Raw genomic sequence first — 21,235 nt, 5'->3', positions numbered from 1 at the left:
GCTTTAAACATCTTTAGGGAGGGCTATGCAGGCTATCTGATGTGGGGGACTGGCATTTCCCCTCCCAACCCATGTGCTAGGGACTGGTACTATACCTATGTCCACTGGCCACAACTGTCTCTTTCCTCGAATGGCTCCATGGACCAGCAGCCAATGGCTTGAGGATCAGCACCGGTCCAGAAACAACCTTCTTGAATAGCACTGCTTTTGGGAGGGTTTCAAGGACTTTTCTAAATCGCACCCTGCCATTCTGAACATTTCTGAACCTCCAGTCTTCTATGCTGCCCACAAATATGACACAATCCATACATTCACTGATGGCCACACAGGCTTTTTGCTATGCGGTCATTAAAACCAGTAATCCCATGCTGGTATTGGTAGAGACAAGACCATGCCAATAGGAGCATTTAAAAACAAACAAACCCAACAACAACTGCAAAGTACATCACAGAATCATGGAATCATAGAGCTGGAAGATACCTCAAGGGCCCATAGTGGCTTGGGCATTGTTGGCATAGATAGCCAAAGAAATACCTCCCTCCAAAATTCTGGCTGCCAATACTAGGATTAGGGCTGCATCCACACTGCAGGAATAATCCAGGTTGACACCACTTTAACTGTCACAGCTCCATGCTACTGAATTCAGAAAACTGTCATGTGTTGTGGCCCCAGAGCTCTCTCTGACAGAGAAGGCTAAACGTCTCACAAAACTACAAACTCCAAAATCCCTTTGCGTGGAGCCATGTCAGTTAAAGCAGGGTCAACTTGGAGCATTTCCGCAGTGTGGACACAGCCAAAGCAGACTCCACTAACCCCTTGACAGCCAAGGAAAAACCCAAAAGCATTCAAAGGGAACTTTCTGTCCAACTTTGCAGTCAACACAAACAAAGAAACTGCCCTTCATTACAAAATTGTCAAAAAGCAAAGCAAAAAAAGGAACATCAGTCCTTTAATTTGCACTTTAGTCACTGTGACAACAGAGCAGCAGCAATTGACAGTAGGAGTTAATGCGGAGGTGAATTACTGCTGCTTGGAAAGATACAAAGCTGCTTATTATTATGTGCTGCTTCCACAGGTGAATGGAGCACAGCCATTTGTCTGCATGCCTTGCCCCCTGTTGCCTTCTTTCCAATGAAGACTGGTCAGGAGTTGCTCTTTTGGAAGCCTCTCCGCACAACTTCCAAAAGTCTGCACAGTAGCAAACGGATATTTTTTCCAAAAGGCATTAACAATGAAAGCCTTCAAGCAACAATGCTTTGGTTGGTACCGACGGAGACCTTTTTTCCAAGCAAGAATCGACATGCAGCTGACACCTGTACAAATTTGAAAAAGCATCAAGACATCAACTGTCCCCTTGCCTTGTCTTTCCAGGACTGAGGATCTCACGGGAAAAAGTGTACTGTTGACAGTATTAAAGCCTTCAATCCGCATCGCCTGAGCAAAAAGAGACAGTCGACAACAAAAGCCGTGTCGGAGTTGTCCCATTTGTCATCTCCTGCCCTAGAGAGAGAACATGCCTCCAAACTCCTCCAGGCCACACTTTTCTGCTCCTGGCAATTTAAAAGGGGGAGTTTGGCAATAGAGCATTTCAGAGTTTAGGGCTAACCTGGAGCTTTTAAAGAGCATTGGAGTTCACAAGACTCAAGACAAATTGATATTTCTTTTCCAAACGTGAGATTCCCCAGATCTCAGGGATGTGAGGTTTCGTTTGCAGAAAGAGAATCAGTAGACATGGGGGAAAGGGAGAGGCAACAGATGCCTTTGAGGTGTCATGCAGAAAGCTGGCACCTGGGAGGCCATTTTGATCACCATCCAGAGCAGAAAGAAGGAACAGAGGTGTCACTCACCATGACAGAGATGTGAAGGATGTGCATCTGCTCCTCGACGATCTCAGATGGTTCCTGCAGGGTCGGCGGCGTGGCTCGAGACAGCTGTTCGGCACTGCTCATGGAAACGTGGAAATATAAGGTGCCGTTTTCCAGCCACTGCTGCTTCCAGTGCACCAAGGAAATGTCCGAGACTGTCCCTGACATCTCTGCAAAAAGAGAAAAGTTGAAGAAAAAATAACTGAAAATGTATTTCAACCCTCCTTGCCAGCAACCAAGTCTAAAGTATACATGACATGCATCTATCTTTGTCCTTCTATTTTCTTCTTTCTCTTCTCTCTGTTTTCTCCTACATGGTCCAACTCAAACTACAAGTCTCCTGGAGAAAAAGACCTCTCAGTCTCACCTTTGCAACTTGCCATGGATACTGATGTTGCAATTGTAAACATCCTTACAGCAGACCAGTTGTTAGTTGAGTGCCTTCAAGTCATTTCTGACTTATGGTGACCCTAAGGAGAAGCTATCTTGGGGTTTTCTTGGCAAGATTAGTTCAGAGGAGGTTCGCCATTGCCTTCCCCTGAGGCTGAGAGAGTGTGACTTGCCCAAGGTTACCCAATGGGTTTCCATGGCTGAGCATGCATTCAGATTCTGCTCTCCAGAATCATAGATCAATGCTCAAACCAATGTTTCCCCACCTTTGGTCATCCAGATTTTTGGACTTCAGCTGCCATAATTCCTGACTATTGGCTAAGTTGGCTAGAGCATCTGGGACCTGAAGTCCAAAACAAATGGTGGCGGACCAAAGGTTGGGAACCCAGGCTCACTTGCCTGAAGCCAGGCAGACCAAGGACTTCTTATTCCTGCTTTTCATTGCTGTACCAGAGATCATTTGCAAGAACATCATCCAATTGATCTGGAACAGCCCTAACAGCCACTTTCAGGGATAAACTATGACCAGGTTCATATCTCACAGGAAACTATAACTTCCAGGTGCCTGACCAAACCTAAGGCTCCCAACATCTTTTAACCTCCACCCTCTTTTGCCGCTCCAAGAAGCCTGGAAACATGGGCTTCTAATTTTAAAGAAACTACAGCAAACAGTGTCTTGTTTACATTGCAGTCAGAGCAAAGAGGTTCAAATTTTGGTTTCGCCAATCTGTTCATTCTCCTTAAAGTTTACATACATCACAGTTTCCTGAATCTGGACAGCAGGGGGAAGTGTGGTCTGTTAGAAATAGGAAATGGGTGGTTCTGGTCTCTTCCTTTCAGCTTGGAAAAAGGGAGGAATGGGGACCGCAGAGGATCATCTCTTATTTACCTTGTTTACCCATCTTATTTACCTTGGAGAATATCATGGATTTTGGTTACCTCTGAACCAAAGCACAGGCTATAAATCAGGAATGCTGAGAAGCAAGTTGCTCATTACATCTGGGTTATTTTGTTGTTGTTGTTCTCAGAACAGAATTCCAGCTGGGTTTGCAACCCTGGTTACATTGCTCTAATTTTCGGTTGCGTCAAAACAAACATACACCCCGGATTATTTTAGATTATTCCGGCGATTAAAAGAAGCACTCTCTATGCAGCCAATGATATCTAATTAAAATGGCTAAAGACGTGGCCAGTGCCAGAAAATAAAACCCCAATCTCCTTATGTGCCAATGCAAAAAAGCAGCTCAGATAACCATTTCTGAAAGATGCTTAGGAAAATGAGTAGACAAGCAGTGGCCCAGAGTCTTTGCGACTCTTAAAAGGGGTTGATGGCGGCTTCACAATTCAGGTTTGCAGCACCAGTTCTTGCAAAAATCACCCAAACTCCAAACTTCAAAAGACTGATCTAAGAGTCCAAGCATCCTTCTTTGCACAACAGAGGCTTTCTCCTCCTCCTAAGTCCATTCTCTGCCAGTGCGGCTCCTCTGGAACAGATTCCCTATTTTTGCAAAGAGAGAAAAGATTTTGCAACTCTAGCTGTCACGATTTTAAGCTGGTGGAACAGATATGGGCATGCAAGGCAGACCCCCATCTCCGATGTGAAACCCAGTGCATGGGGCTTAGCTTACCTGTCCATCAGACTTACTCCTTCCTCCCCTGTTTGCAAATGAAAACCTGGCTGTTTTCCCCCTTGACGGAGACAAGGTTAAGTCATTATCCTAAACTGCCTTACTCAGCACTTTGCTAATTATTCTATTGACATATCCAAGACAAAGGCATTGCCACCTGAATCCCCAACAAGGACAGTTAGTGGCCCAGGGCACTTATTATCTACCCAGCGACAAGCAGAGCACACACGAGTTTTTTGTCTAATGGTCATAGCTGAATATTTTGAGACACCTGGGGAACGAAGCTTTATGTTGTGGTCATTGGAATGGAGGTCATATGCCTTCATTCCTCCGCAAGAGCTGTGCTTCGTATGCTGGAAAGTTTTGCCCCTTCACCAGCTTTAAGATTCATGTTCTGACCGTGCGTTGGAAGGAGATCTCGGTCTAAGACTATGGGGTGTCTCATTGCTGGCCAGAGAGGATTGTGACTACCTCTGTCACGGTCTGAGACTAGCACATGGTGTCTGTTATGTGTGTTGTGTGCCTTCAAGTCGTTTCCAACCTATGGCAACCCTATCATGGGGTTTCCTCAGCAAGATTTGTTCAGAGGAGGTTTGCCATAGCCTTCCCCAAAAGCTGACTTGCCCAAAGTCTCGAAGTAGGTTTCATGGCTGAACTGGGAGTCAAACTGGTTTCTAGAGTCATAGTCCATCTACTAAGGCTTCTCAGAAGCTGCAAAATGATCTCTAAGCCCCATTAATTTCTATGCAATGTTGCCAAATGATTACTTTTCTTCTTCTTCTTTTTCCCGGCAAGCTTTTTTAAAGTTCTGGCGCATTGTTTTTAAATTATACATGCCTGTTTTTATTTAGATTGCTGTCTCTTGCCCTGAGATCAGGCCTAATGAGGAGTGGATATAAATGTTGATAAATAATAAATATGGACAGCATATTATTTCTGTTCCTGATATTCTCCTCGAAAGTATTGGGAGGATCTTTCATCAGCTCTTCTGAGATCCTCCTGGGACTTTCAGTCATGATATACACACTAAAAATGATGAAAATGAAAGACTTTGCAAAGGAAAACAACACTGCTGCCCAATTATTTGTTTGACCTGACCTTTTGTATTATTATTATATATTTTGGCTCCAATTTAGACTTTCAGCACCAATGTTGCTGAAAGTCGTGGCCATTGACAAGCTTCCAGCAAAGAAATAAAACTATTGTAACCAGAGGACTATGAACTATGCCTCTGGAGACCAGGGTTTGAATCTTCACTTGGCCATGAAAACCCACTGGTGACTTTGGACACGTCACACTCTCTCGGCCTCAGAGGATGGCAATGGCAAAGCCCCTTTGAACCAATTTGCCAGTAAGACCCTGTAATGGGGTAACTCTGGGGTTGCCATAAGTCAGAATTGACTTGAAGACCCACATCATCATCATCATCATCAACAACAACAACAACAACAACACATAGGTAGCCTGAGAAGCTTTACCCAACACAAAGAGACCTTCTCCTTCTCCTCACCCCTTGAAGGTTGCGTGCCTTCGAGTCTCTTCCTACACACTTCAAGTCTTATTACTTGAGCTAAACTTCGAAACCATGCAGGACATTTCACCCCGAAAGGTCTAATCTGCACTGCAGAAATAATGCCATTTGACATTGGTTTAAATTGCTAGGGAATGGTGGGATGTGTAATTTGTTGTGGCACCAGAGCAATCTGGCAGACAAAGCTCAACAGCTCACCAAACTACAAACCCCAGCATTCCATATTATGGAGTTATGGCAGTTAAAGTGATGTCAAATCTCATCCATTCTGCAATGCAGATCAGTCTCCAGTTCCATCAATGGAGGTGAGGGAAAACTTCATTAGGCTCAAGATTACTCTTTCCGCTGGTAGCACAGTGGTTAAAAGCCAATGCCACAGCCACAAGGTTGTGAGTTCGATCCCAGGGCTCCAAGGTTGACGCAGCCTTCCATCGTTTCGTAGGTCGGTAAAATGAATATCCAACTTGTTGGGGGCAATAGGTTTATGGACTGTAAACCTGCTGAGTTCACTGATACGCGGCATAGAAATGCAAATGCTATTGCTATATTCCTCTGTTTTGCACAAACTTTGCTTCTCATCAGATTGAAACACCAGCAAACCGTTCAAAAAAGCATGGGGTCAGGTATCAAGGCCAAAAGCACCAGTATCATCTGCCCCAAAGATAAATTGAGATCCTGCCTATTGAAAATTGTTGCCATTCATCCAACCCCTTCTTGACCTGCCCCCTGTTTTGAAAGTCATTCCCAAACATCGCCATTTCTAGACTCCAGCATGTCTACTGGCTATCATTCAACTCACCCGTCTCATTTCAACCCCCTCCACTCTCCTTCTCTCCCTGTTTCATAGTTTTTAATGTAGACTGTAAAACCCTCTGGACAAAGACTGCATTACCGCTGCCTTCTGTACAGCGCCTGGGATGCGAGTGATGCTCGACAAGCATTAAATATTAATCCTGATCGTGGTCAACCGTCGACGCCAATATTGTGTACAAATTATGGAAAACTTGCAAGTGGTGCAGGAACAACGCAGACGAGAAAGATCTGGCTGGGTCATGGTTTCAGGGCAGACAGAAAGGAAAGCCTGACACAATGGCCGAAAAAATGGATCGAGGACCAAGGTCAATTTTCGTGCCAACCGTTGAAATTTATTGGGTGACTTTAGAAGGTTCTTGGGAATGGTGGTGGCTGAACCTTTGGAAGAAGGTGGAATTAAATGATACAATGGATGAAAAGGAGAGGAATGAGGTGACGGGAGAATATACCTCTGTGTGAGAGAGAGAGATAGAAGAAGAAGAAGGAAAGGAGGAGTGGAAGAAGGAGAGATGGAGAGGAAGAGAAGGAGGGAGGTAGCATAAAAGGAATGGTGGGTGAGAGTGAATCCTTAAAATAAATTGCAACCAACGGAGATCATGGTCTTTGGTGCTCATTCTAGTCTTTCCACCGAATGGCAACACTTGAGAAGAAATTAATTCCTTTAAAATATTTAGAAACATGGTTTGAGAGAGGAGGGAAAAGGAGAGGGCTCATCAGAGCCACTCAGCACAAATCCTTAAGATCAATGCATGCCATATTATGACTTTCCTGCCTTTAAAAATGCTGAATGCCAGAATTCAACTCCGACTTCTTTGTAGAATAAAAAGAAAAGTGGGTTCTGATAACCAGACTATCAAAGCAGGTCAAGGCAAACTTTTGCATGCTCTTCACACTTCCGTCGTGCAACAAAGCAGCCCTAGGTTGCAAAGACTTGTGTATACTAGCTATTACTTATTGGTTTCTGATCAAATATCCCAGATGATTCATATCAGTCAAAAATGCATTGGTTCAAATAAGTTTAACTCAGATATTATCAACTGAGATTTTCAAGACAAATCAGGACAAACATTTGTTCAAGATGCACAGCTCAAAGACAGAGTCTAAGCTAAGCTGAGTTTAAAGCCCACATGATTGTTTTAGCTTCCAGGGCTAGAAAAGGCAGAGCAGAGCGGATGGTCTGTTTTTGGCTTCTCCTCGGCTCAATTCTCCATTTCATATCATCATTCGCTTCCAAGAGGCCAGCAGTTTCATAAGGGAAAGGAACAGCCATGACTACAATTTAGTCATATTAACAAGACAAAGCGCAAACTGTATTTCACAAACCGCCCGCAACTGCGACAACAGAGAAGCAAATTGTTAACAAGACTAACAATTTATAATGGCCCATGTTTTCATCGAACACAGTCTGCTGCCTCAGCTGCATGAAGCCTTATTCTGAGTTAAAGATATATATATATACACACACACACACACACACACACACACACACAGAAAGAGAGAGAGAGAGAGAGAGAGAGATACACATGTTCAGGACAGAGGAAGAATTGCTCACAGTGAGATCAGAGAGAAACAAAATGAACAAAAAAGTACAGCGACAAGTACATTAAAGCATATATGCATATAAAATCATGACTGGTACAACACCAACTACATCTGTAGTCAGAAGTCAAAAACTGAATATCTTGATACACAAGAATTCAGTACTAACTATAACTGAGCATTTTGAACTATGGTTACATGTATAGGTGGGTCTTCTTGGCCTCAATGGATCAAATTCAGATATTAAGACAATGCATTGTTTAGCTCAGTCTTCCTCAACCTGGTCTCTTCTGGGTGCTTTGGATTACAGCTCCCAATAGTTTTGGAGATGTTTGGCTCAGTTCATCTTATCCGACAATCTTATTCCTGTATATAATAAACCCAACCTTATCCCTCAACTTTATCCCAGAACCCAGCTCTTGAATAGTTTCCTCTCCATCACTTTTTGCCAAATGGTCCATTAGGTTCTCTTCGTTATATTTTCCAGTTGGGAAGGCATGAATTAAGCCCATTCTTTTTCCAGCCGAAAAAATAAGATTGCTCATAGAAACCACATCGGAGGACACAATAGGCTCCCCTGGAGGTCTGACCTGTTGGAAAAGCGATTTCCTGGCCTCCTACACAGCTGTGCAAAATATGAGAAAGCCACGAGAAGCGAAAGAGCTCGAGACGGAGGGGTCAAACCTGGCTCCCCCAGCAAAGCTCGGCACAACTTTGCTTTTCATTATTTCCTCTTTGGAAAAAATACGTGTGTGTTTATTTTAGCCCCGGCGGTATAAAAACAGTCCATAACCTTCCGCGGCAAAACATTGAAAAAGCACTAAAGAGACTTGACAAGCTACAATAAAAAAATTAAAATAACCCACCTTTTTATGGGGTGTATAGAAAGTAGTGTAAACAACGTCTGTATTTTTAAGATGGTTGAGAGAAAAGGGAAATACACATCATCATGGAAAGTGGCTCAGAAGAGCGGTATCCCAAAGTCTGGATCTTAAACCCAGTGACAGAAACTGAACTATCAAGTGATCCCTAGATGTCTGACAATTATTCTCTCCCCCCCTCCAATTTATCAGTGACTAGAGTCCATTCTTTCGTTCCTAAAAACTCACTAGGGACTGGCACTCAATGGCTCAGAGATGCTGGCACCAATCCATGGACCTCCAGTCCTGCTCTTACTCTGCAACAGAACGCAGATCACCAAAGTGTATTTCAGTATAAATCCCAAAATCAAATCTTGTTTTTGCCATTTTATATAATTTCGCTATGCCATTGTATTCAATGGGACTTGAGAATCCATGGATTTTGGTATCCACAGGAGGGTCCTAGAACCCAACCCCAGTGGATACCAAAGGCCCACCGTAGCCAAAGGAACAAACGGTTTCTGATAACAAACAGTCTAAGGTCAGAAGCAGTAAATCAAAACAGAGTCTGAGTGGGAGTAGTAACAAACCAGAGTCAAGGATCTTAAATCACAGGGTCCTATCTCAAAGTAGAGGCAGGCTGAGAGAGAAACAAAGTTTGTTCCCAGCGAACCAAATGGGAAAAAGGCCCAGGCTTATAAAGCCAACTCAACCTGCAGACCGTATTTCAAGATGGCGTTCCCCAGCTGTGTTTGGGCAGCCACTCATTTTGTCTATAGGGAAGGAACTGGGTTTGTGCCAAATGCCAAAACCTTCACCTCCCCTGAGGACTCTCCTACCTTCTCCTCTGGATAACTCAGGTGGCTCTCAGACTAAGGCTGCGTCCACATTGCAGAAATAACCTGGTTTGATCAAACTTCAACTGCCATGGCTCAGTGCTATAGAATTCTGCGATTCATAGGTTGTTGTGGCATAAGACTCTCCAACACAGAAGGCTAAATATCTCAATATCTCACAAAGAGACTTCATCAGTAGTTTTTTGTGGGTTTTCCGGGTTTTGTGGCCATGTTCTAGAAGAGTTTATTCCTGACGTTTCACCAGAATCTGTGGCTGGCATCTTCAGAGACTTCATCAGGTTTCTCCCTGTCTTGTGGTCTCCCAGGACCACAAATCCCAGTGAGCTCAATAAAGTGGCCCTTGTTAACCCAGTTCCTTGTCGCTAGTCTCATCATTCCATGGTGGGTCACCAATAACACATAACAGAGTCAAGTGCATGTACAGTAAGCCTATGCATGGCTACATTATGAACTGGAGGAGATGTCTCAGAAAACAAGAGGGTTTCCTCTCTCACCTTCCCGAAATGCTTGGCCCGAAGTGCTGTAAATACTGAGCGGATGGAATTTGAATTGTATCTTTGATTGATTAAGAACTGGTATCTTCCAGCAATGCTGATCCACCTAAATAGACTTCTTCTGGCCCCTAAAGGAGGGAGGCAATAAATCCTTTCCAAGTAACTTGGAAGCCTAAGGAAATATTTGCCCAAGAAGCCCATCGTGATTCTACACATCTATGCATTTGGAGGAAGAAAAACAGAACTCTCATGTAGTTTCCAGCCAGCTGTTCAGCTGTCTGCTCAGAAGAAAGGTCAGGGAGACAAGGCAAGAGCAAGAGACAGACGCACACCAGAGCAAGATGCCTCCCGATTGATTTTGTAATTCCATTTTCTCTCTGCCATCTCCGCAATCCTTAAATATAAACATTTCATTGAAATCTTCACGTCGCATTACAATCAAACTTAAAAGCAAAAAGGAGGGCTTAAATACATTTGGTCGGGAACCAAGACTATTCCCATAAAGGCAGATTATGCTGACATGATGAATATAAAATGAAACAGCAGATATTAAAGTCAGAGAAATGTTGCTCCATGCCTCCCGGCTGCAGGCAAGCTGGGTAGGGTTTCTCCTCCTCTTTCAATCCTTAAGTTGTTTTACTGAAAGCGACCAAAAAGAAAAGCACCGATAGCCTTTTCACCTTCCTCCTTTTGCCAAAAACAGGAGCCAGCTCTTAAAATAGTCCCTGCAAAAAATCATCACGTTAGTATTCCTCCATTACTGTCAAGGTTGCAGGCCATCCTTATCTGTCGCTTTGCAGCGCATGTTTTGTTTTTAATTGGCTTGTTCTTTCTAATCTGCCATGCTTATTGTATTTTATATTTAACTCCTCAAGGTCATTATTAAAACAAGAGATTCTGCTCAGGGCGCATCTTCTCGGTAATACCTCCCTTGTGTGAGAATAGCGGAGCGCACCTTGGGCTCTCCTCCTTTTCCCCATAAGATTACCAAGTTTTGCAAAATGAGATTCGGAAAAGAAAGTTGGGGGAGAATCTGGATGAGATCGACGTAAATGATACAAATGGAGTGGAAGAGTTGGAGAAAGTGTTGAGAGAAGTCCTAAAGGACAAGGAGTGCAACCGTCGCGGCATCTCACTCATCATCATCCCTTCGCCGAAGCCTGGAAGCTTTTCCACGCCTCTCACCAAGACAATGTATTGCTTTCCCCCCTCTCCAAGCGCAATTGTGCATGAAGCCGGTGAGCATATATTTTTTATAATGTTCATGAATAAAAAAACTGATATTGCAAGTAGCCTAGAGCGGGCAATTGCTCTATAATGAGTTTTCTCTCTCTTTTCCTTTCTCTCTCTCTCTCTCAGAGACACACACAGGCAAACCCCTCATCCTGGAATGAGCATTGCAGCTTTGTAGTTAGGAACATGTCTGGCTATTAGACAATGAGGACCTTCTTTGCAGACAAGAAGTGAAACAGAAGGACTCCATGCTGTCCGCATAGATGTCTCCAACTTCTCAGCCCTTGGAATCCGCTACGGTTGAGTTCCAGGACCCTCCGTGGATTGGAAAATATGTGGATGGTTGAGTCCCATTAAATACCATGGCATAGCAAAATGGTGCCCCTTATATCCAATGGGAAAATCCAAATTTGCTATTGGGAATGTAGTTTTTAAGAAATATTTTCAATAATATGGTTGAATCCATGGATCAACAATATGAGGATATAGAGAGCCAACACTACTAACATTTCAGTCTTCACAGGCATTGCATCTTGGACCTTGTCGCTGAACAACTGCAACCGCCACAACAACAGAAACAACAAAGGAGGATTGGAAAGCAAAACAGCAGAGCTGGAATATATGCACAAACTCCAGCCTATCAACAGTGAGTTGAAGAAACAATGGTTTCCTGGCACACTAGACACATTATGATACTAACCAACCTAGTGTTTTTAAAGGTGTTTGTTTCTAGTCTTCCCCGTTCTCTCTGGTTGGTTCTCTAAATGCCCCTTTCATTGCCTAAGCCAGGCTCTTGAGAACAAACTCTGAAAACCCCTTTATTTTAACCTTGTTGAAAACAACTCAGGGCAGGGTTCATTTCATTTTTAAAAAAGAACCCACTCCATTGGCTATGTCAGCAAACTGCAATACTGCCACCAAACGTTGGCAAAAATGGACAACATGGACATGGGCAACCATACATTTTGCAGTCACAAAGTCCTGAAAGGTTTGCTTTTCTTCTCCTGTGGCACATACACAAATAGAGCCCCAAGATGTGACTCTGCTAGTAAGTATCATGCAACCGACACGCCACCCTCATAAACTGGCATTTACAATTCTGCATCCCCCCTCCATCCACCCGCTTTTATAATTACCATCTCCTTGGCCCTTGCTTGAGTGAGTGGTTATTGATTTCTCACGCTACGCTGCCTACAGATCATAATCCAGCTCTATAGACTTCAAATGCGCCGGGCCCACATTCCACCGTCTTACGGCTGCCTTGATTGTAATTCAGTCTCTAGTACATTACCCTTATTTATAATGCCGGTGTTTGAGCAGGTTGCCGGAGGCACTCTAAAATTATTTACAGGGCCCTTTTGACTTTCAATTTCCAAGCCATCCAATCCCATTTTTATTTATCTGCAAAGGTTCCCATTGACCAGAGACTTTCATCCGGTAAAGAAAAAAAAAATCAGTAGAAGGCTCTGCAGTGGAATATTTATTTTTAAAAGAAGACGACCATTAACAAAATCACATGGCGGGTTCAGCACAACAGGAGCGGGGAGAGAGATGAAATATGGCTTTCTAGACCCCATCTGAAAGGTCTAAGAGCGCACCATGGAGGGATGAGAGGGGACTGAGAAGCCATAAATCCCTCCAAGAGAAACTTCACTGTGCATCAGAGAGCCACTGTGGTGTGGTTGTTGGAGCACTACTGGCCTGTAACACCAATGTTCAAATGCATTGTTGTGTTGTTGGTGCTATCTGCCCTTAGCTCCAATTCATGGTGACCCTCTGGATGAGACATCTCCAAGACCCTCCATCCTCTACTGTTCTGCTTAAATCCTGCAAATCCAGACCCTTGACTTCTCTATCCATCTGGTTTATGATCTTCCCCTCTCTCTATACCTTCTACCTTTCCAAGCATTATTGTCTTTTCTAATGAGTCCTACCTTCTCATGATGTGGCCAAAGTATGGCAGCCTCAGTTGATCATCTTGGCTTCCAAGGAGATTCCAGGCTTAATCTGTTCTTGGACCCATTTGCTTGTCTTTTTGGCCACCCATCCTCAGCACTCTTTTCCAGCACCACATCTCAAATGAGTTGATATTCTTCCTATCAGCTTTATTACTGACCAACATTTGCTTCCATACATGGCGATGAGGAAAACAATGGCTTTGATAATCCTAGCTTTAGTTGTATATAATAATAATAATAATAATAATAATAATAATAATAATAATAATAATAATTTGTTTTATTTATATACCGCTATTCCAAGGATCATAGCAGTGAACAGCAAGTAAGCTAATTAGCAAGTAAGCTAATTTGCCCCCAACAGTCTGGGTACTCATTTTAGCGACCTCGGAAGGATGCAAGCCTGAGTTGAGCTTGGGCCCTTTTGCTGGTCTTGAACTCGCAACCTTGTGGTTTCGAGTGAATGGCTGCAGTACAGGCATTTAACCACTGTGCCACCAGGGCTCCTTAAACAACAGGAGTCAGAAATGCATAGGGAATTTCTGCAGACCTCACAGATACCTTCCAAGAGATCCTGACCTTCCTTTCGCTCCACAAATGGTCTCCTTTTTAGCAGCTTGTATACCTAGCTATTTGCACAGTAATGGGCATGTATATGTCTTTACTGGAATCTGGTGCTACCTTTTTTGCTACACAGCACACAAGGCAGCTTACAAATGGCCAACATTAAGCCTCCGCCATTAACACAAATTCCATTAGAAAACATTCTGTTGCAATCATAATAAAGTTCTGTAACAAAAAACTTAGAAGAACATTGCAAACTGAAATGGGGGGGGGGATGTATTTACAAGGCATCCAATTAAATTTTAAACAGTGTTTTGCAAATTTACCTAAAATGCAATAGTGAAACCATACCCCTTTCTCTTTCTCCCAGCTTATTTATGGTGCTTCTTTTTATCCCTGTCCCTTGATGCCATAATCTTGTTGTGAGATGATGGGTAATGGAAGGTCTAATGCGATTTGATTTGACTTTCCGGCTTGTCAGCACCCATCTGCTTGTAAAATAGGGAATCTTAAGCAAATAAATGTTGTGTTGCGAGTGCATACAGAATGAGCATCCCTGGCTTTGGGAAATAAATAAAGGCAGTAAGTAAATTAAGTCCATCTAGTGATGCTTTTATTGGGGTATTAACCTTCGTACCTTGTATTCCTCCTACCTTTGGGGCTCTTTTTGTCTTCCTGTTGTTCATCTCTATCTTCTAGGCTTGCTTTGGTTGTTGGTTTGTCTTCCATATTGTCTATAACCTTTGTCTTTTGTCTCGCTCTCACTATTAATGTGTTATATTTTTGTGCCACCTTTCCTCCAAGGAACTCAATGACTATGTATGGGTGATGAAGGCCATTAGTCCAAATCTGGACGCCAATCTTAAAGAGTTTTTCTAGGTTAACCCAGCACTCTATTCTTCTTCTTCCAGAGTCATCAGATAGCATCCCAGAAAAAACATTTACCCATCTCTTGGAAAACCACACATTTTGCCTCTCTCAGCCTTTCCATATGATCCTTCCTGCCGCTCTTGACAAAGCCAAAACCGAGCGCTCTGACGATAAGGATGAAAATCACTGAGATAAATCAATTCATTAACCACAGATTTTAAAAGACGCAATTTTAATTGTGCTTTAAACTGTCACTACTGAAATCAATGGAGTAAGATTTCCATATAGTTTCATAGGGACACAATTAACCAAAAAAAATAATTAACTAGATAGTAGGTCCTTTTGTGCACCATCTCCGATTAACTCAGTGCAATGACAACACGCCAATAAACCAGACGTGAAAATGGGAAGCTCCTCCGGATCCCAGCAAGCGAACCAAACTCCATGTCTGCTTTAGACAAATCTAATGCTGAGAAACACTTCTACCAAACACCAATTCTATGAATATGGGGCGGCATCCATACTGAGGTGAAGTTTTTGGCTCCTTAAGCCATGCTGTGTGTGTTGTGCGCCTTCAAGTCATTTCCGACTAATGGTGACCCTAAGGGGTTTTCTTGGCAAGGTTTCTTCAGAGGTGGTTTGTCATGGCCTTCCTCTGAGGCTGAGAGAGTGTGACTTGATCAAAGTCATCCAGTGGGTTTCCAGGGCTGAGCAGGGATCCGAATCCTGGTCTCCAGAGTCCTAGTTAACACCCAAACCACTACACCAAGCTGTTTCTCCCCACTTTCCTAAAACGAATGACTTCTCCTGGTTCAGATTTCACCACTTTCTCTATTTCATTTCTTCAAGCTGTGCTCGTTCCTCTCTAATCCCATTCCACTTGCAGCTATTACTTATGATATATGCAGCTTGGCAGCATGCATGCATCATATGCCACAGTCGATGTGCTTGGAGCATCGGGATTGGTGGATGAAAAGCAGCTTTGGCAAAACTTAAACCAGGCACTTTTCATCGCCACAGATGTTCAAGGCTCAGGGGAGCCTTTCCCACCAAGAGACTTTATAAATAACACATCTGCTTGCCAAGCGGATGACGACTGGAGGGGAGAAAAAACACTCACAAGCACAATGGGGATGAGTTAAAACCCTCTCTTTGCAAAATTGTATGATTTGCCACAGAGGAGCCCAAGTAGGAATCCTCTCAAAATCCTAGATCGCTGAAGAGTATGTGCAAATCTTTGCTTTGGAAGAGGGAGAAGCACTTTCTGCAACAGTCAAACCATTCTATAGACAACCTATGCATTTCATGTCGCTGCTAGAAGAACTGGTGGCTATGAACTTCCTACTTTAGGAAGCCAGGCAAATGATGATTCTTAAACTTTGGTCCTCCCGATGTTTTGAACTTCAGCGACCAAAATTTCTGACCGTTGGCCAAGCTAGCTAAGGCTTCTGGGAGCTGAAGATCCATCTTTTATATGCGATGGTAGGCTTGCCTGATGCTCCTTGTTTTTCTCAGCATGCACAATACAAAGAGCTTAAGGGATCTGTGCCAACGGGTTGGTCGAAAGCGCATTCAAAGTCTTTGGCCGCAACGCTTAGCGGAGATTTACAGCAAAAGCCATATGCAGAAAGAATAACATTTTTAACAGCTGAAAAGGCCATGTTTTTAGTCTTCCGCTTATTGCAGCGCACTGGCACCTTTGAGGAAGGCAGAGGTGAGCATCCAAGAGCCCAAAACAATGGCCTTCACTTGGCTTCTCATCTGCTCACATTGGGATTCAGGCTTGTCGAGAAAGAAAGGGAAGTGCCGTCGCCCGGCTGTTTTCAAAGCTTCTTTTGTTCACATGGATTGGCCAAGCCATTATATGCAGAGTAATTGGAAGGCTCCGCTTTGGAGAGACTGCCAATAAATGATCTCCGAATTGTTGTGTCGAGGCGAATTGTTCATCTGTGCAAAATAAAAAAATGCCCGACACATTGATGTTCCAGTGCTCACTCCGTCATCACAATACAGAAGGCACTTCACCAAACAAACAGCTCCCTTCTACTCAGTGGGAAAAGGCAGCATCAACTATTTAAGCTAATAAAAGGTAAAGGTATTCACTGCTGAGAAGGTTGTCAAACTCGTGTCTAGGCTAATTTTGATACTGAGAGCCAGCCTGGGGTTTGAGCATTGGACTATGACTTTGGAAACAAGGGTCTGATTCTCTGCGCAGGCATGAAAGCCACGTGGGCAAGTCATGCTCTCTCGGGATGGCAATGGCAAACCCTCTCTGAACAAACCTTGCCAAGAAAACCCCATAATCAGTTTGCCTTAGGGTCACCATACATTGGAAAGGACTTGAAGGTACACAACAACCATGATGGAAAGGTTAGATTTTCCCCATTGAAGGTTGGCTGCCATCCACAAACAAGGGGCAAGGTTGGGCGAAGCTGTGGTTGAAACACACCTCATTTGAGTCTTGTGGGGCTTGTCTGTTCTTTCATCCCTTCATACGTCTGGACTTAAATAAAGGAAAGTTTGTAGTGGTTTAAGTGTTGGACTAGGACTCTAGAGACCAGCGTTCGAATCCCGGCTCAGCCATGGAAACCCATTGGGTGATCATAGGCAAGTCATTCACTCTCGTCCTGAGAGGACGGCCATGGCAAACCCCTTCTGGACAAATCTTACCAAGAAAACCCTGTGATAGGGTTACCTAAGGGTCCCTGTAAGTCAGACATGGCTTGAAAGCACACAACAACAACAACAACAACAATCCAAAGAAGGTGACCATCTCTCTGCCGCTTCCCTTTCAGGGCTGTTGTCTTGAAAAGGGCCAAATGGATGCAGAAAGAAAAAGGAACACGTAAAGGATTTTTGTCCTCCATCCATAACACGCGAGGAGTTTGGAGAAAGGGAAGGGGAGGAGAAAGAGAAAATTAATCCCTTCTGCTTCCTCATTAAAGAAAGTGAGGAAAACCACTTTGGCAAATAATAATTGATTTCTAAATTTATCCTCTATGATTAACTAAGGCTCCCTTCGACAAATCTGCATGCAGGCTAAGAAGCGGTGATTTAACACCCAGCCTCCTTTGGGAACATGCAAACGTGTTTCCGACAATTGCCTCTGAATCCTGAAATGCACAACAGCAACAACCACAGCCTTGTTGAATATGAGTCTCCCCAAGAAAGATCCGCAACCTCCCCACCCCAGCCAACACTCTTGCATGTTTCCTATCAACTTCCTTCAATGTACACACTACTTTCACATGGAAACATACTGGTTAGCAGTCACCGAGACCGGAGAGTATTCATCGAAGAGGGGTTTTTGAAGATCTGGGTCTGAATTCTAGTTCAGCAAGAGATTTGACAGGAGGCACATTCATCCCGATGTCTCTGTTTCATCCTCCCCAAAGGTATCAAAGCATGAAGCACAAGACCAAACCTCATTACAGTTGTTAAAAGAGGAACAGTGGAGACCAGGACTTGACAAAGAGTTTAAAAAAGGAAAATTACTTCCTCACTTCAAATCCAAGCAATTTCATTTTCCAGTGCCAACAAAGCAATTTCAAAAGCAAGCGGCCAACATTCAACTCCAAAGACAAGTAGGTAGTGATATCTGTTTCATGCAGGTGAAACTGGAAGGAAGAGAGTGCATTTTGGCACAAACCTTCCAGGGCTGTACTACCCTTGGTTATCATTTCCATGGAGTGCTTTGCTTTGCTCAGATGGCAACATTTAAAGACCAGTAGTTAGACAGAGACAGAGATATGGAATTGTTTGCAAAAGATGGTTTTGATCACTAAGGAGTTCAGGTCACCAAACATGGTGCAAATGTCCTCCATAGAGCCATAAGAGAGCATTTTGGAGCAATAAAATTGAACCCTGGAAAAGCTTGTGGGCAACAAAAATGGCCTTGGAAAGGGGGCTGCATGCACCCCATAGGTACACATCCCTTTTTCTCTCCCCTTATTTCCCAATTGTCAATATCTCCTGCCTTCAAAACCATCATTTTCCAACTCCATAAAATAGCACTGTGCCTCAAAGCAAAAGCGATGCCTCTCTCATGGCAGTTTGTGACTAGATGCCGAAAGGCGGACTGTGGGATTAAATGCTGCGTTTCAGACCTAGCAAAAAAGATGCCATGTATTTATTACTGCTGTTACTGGGAGAGCTCTTCTTTTATTTTTGCCAGTCTCCCAAGTGTTCTCTGGAGGCACACCTCTGAGATGCTGTGGTTACGAGACCAGTAGCTTTGTGATCCTTTCTGCCTCTTTTCAATTAACTCCCACAATCTGGCATGTCTCCACAAGGAGAAGTTGCTTCAAGGCACTGGATGAAATTTCAGAGCCAGCCAGCAACCAGAAGAAGGAAGGAAGGAAGGAAGGAAGGAAGGAAGGAAGGAAGGAAGGAGATAGACTTGGAATACTGACCATGCTGTTGGAATGTAGGAAGGGGAGGAAATAATGAACAAAGAAGACAATCGTAACAGCAATGAAAATAATTCAGTGTAGGAAGAACAACAACAAGAAGACGACCGTGAAAACAACAACAACCAATAATTCAGTGTAGGAAGAAGAGCGGAGGGGGCGGAAATAAAGAATAAGGAAGACGATTGTGACGGCGACAACCACAAAAATTCATTCAATGTAGGAAGAAGAGAAGGAGGAGGAAGAACATAATGACAACAGCAAACATAATTTGGCGTAGGTAGGAAGAAAGGGGGGAAATAAAGAAGGAAGAAGGTCATGACAACAACGGCAGCAACAGCCAGGCTTTTTGAGACAAGGGAAAGAATCACCTCGGCTCAACCATATTCTACCACAAGAAAAAACGCACAACATGTTTCCATGAGTAGAATGTCCTGGCATATCTAGGGCCTAAATCCCATTTGTTAGCTTCAGTTATAGAAGGCCCACCGAATCAATTGTTGAAAGGCAAGTCAATACATTGTGTAAATCCAATTGCTTTAATGGGTCTGTTCTAGTTGGGGCAAGTATTTGGATTCAGTCCATAGGTCAATGGATGACAGATAAGCAAGGGCCTATAAAGTCATAAATGACTTAGGAATAGGATATCTGAATGACCACTTGTGCCTGTATGACCCTCTCCATATTTAATGGTTGTCGCTTGAAGCTCCATTCTTTGCCCCACGAAGGTCCCATTGGTGGAAACCCAAGGCAGGGCCTTTTATATGAAGGCACCTCCTATTCGCAACTGTAGGGGAAATAAAACCAGTAACGGTGTGCATGGCCTTTTAGAGATCAGTATGCAAACAAATCTTGCAAGACTTTTGAGACTAACTGAAAACATGAACTTTCATACAGTCAATCCTATTTCCTCAGATGCATGGGACAGCCCTATATAACATTGGGGGAGAGAGACTGTCCATAGGAATGCACAACTTTGTGGGGTGTGAAGTGACAGGTTCAGTATTAATGATAGTCATTGGGGGGCAAAGGCAGGAGAAAGGATGTTGCCTAAAGCCAAGGTCTTCTTTTTGGTTCCTGTACTACATCCCAATACTCATCCATATGGTTACTCTACTCACCTTGGCTTTAGGCAACATCCTTCTTCCTGCCTTTGTCCACCAATGACCATAGTAAAACCTTAACATATCCCTTCATCTCTGCACCAGCAAAGTTTCCCTACGTCTTTGAATTCTTTATGAGGACAGTTGAGACTTCTTCATCTTGTTCATTAGAATTTAGTGATGCTTAGCGGGAAGCTCCCTTTCTTCTGCTATTGTTTCCAAGATCCTTGTTAGATACTGCTTTGAGGGCCTCGTCTGAAAGGCAGCATTAAATATTTAAGGAGGTAATGCAGAGGCAGCACAGACGTATTTACTACCAATCTGTTTCTTGGAAAGGCTCCCCGACTGAAAGGAAGCAGCCCCCGAAGAATACATGGCTCCTTCCGCAGCCCCTGTTCGTTTCTGTGGGGCCTGAAAGAGCGAATTTGCTTGGCAGGGCCCTTTGCAAACTCTCTGCGAACAATGCCTTCAGGCGAGTAGCAAAAAGGACTCTTTGAAGGACTCTATCATTGTAACCAGCAGGAAGGAACCACTTTGAACACAGAGTTTTATCTCCTTCAATGCATTCCGCGAGATTATTATTTAATTAGAAGCGGGCATGTTTGCATCTTCTTCTCTCTTTTTTTTTTTTTTGAAATACAAGTTTAGTTTAATTAAGTCTATTTGGAGGGTTTGTTTCAGGGGAAGAAAAAGGGGGAGATAATGGCACAGAAGAGGGCAAAGGGAAAGGAGACCAAGTGTCTACCTTGAGGCCCATGAAGCCATTTTCCCATAACCACCAACAGCAGAAGCCTGGGAGGAAAGACCTTCTACCCTCTTGTCTTTTCTTCTTTTTATGGCAAAGGCTTCATGAGATTATGAATTATGGAATGAGGAAACGTCTCTTCCATTTAGCAAGAGGATGATGGAATGGAAATGCAGGCCACAGAAGGTGAGTGTCCCCTGAGCGGCAGGCGCTGTGCATGCAGAACGGCAACCAATATGCCCTTCCCAAGGCAGTTCCCCTCACAAAGGATAACTCAGGGAAGGAGACAAGCTGGTTGCCAACGCCCACTTAGCTGTTGTTACCTGTCAGTCAACACAAGATGCCTGGGACCACGCTAAGCCTGGATCGACAAACC

At 43.6% G+C, this 21,235-nt stretch overlaps 1 protein-coding gene across 2 annotated transcripts in view; it reads right to left on the bottom strand.

Annotated features, from left to right (window-relative positions):
* ASTN2 (astrotactin 2) overlaps positions 1 to 21,235 on the bottom strand; it is a 320,421-nt gene that overhangs the window by 252,253 nt on the left and 46,933 nt on the right. For both annotated transcript variants that reach the window (XM_042479280.1, XM_042479282.1), the window contains exon 2: positions 1,848 to 2,035. In XM_042479280.1, coding sequence (XP_042335214.1) covers positions 1,848 to 2,035 — 188 coding nt within the window. The remainder of the gene's footprint in view (positions 1 to 1,847; positions 2,036 to 21,235) is intronic.

This window comes from Sceloporus undulatus, chromosome 7 (genome assembly GCF_019175285.1).
Source record: "Sceloporus undulatus isolate JIND9_A2432 ecotype Alabama chromosome 7, SceUnd_v1.1, whole genome shotgun sequence".
Lineage (NCBI taxonomy): Eukaryota > Metazoa > Chordata > Lepidosauria > Squamata > Phrynosomatidae > Sceloporus > Sceloporus undulatus.
Note: the sequence above shows the minus strand (reverse complement) of the source record. Positions and strands in the feature narration are given on the sequence as shown.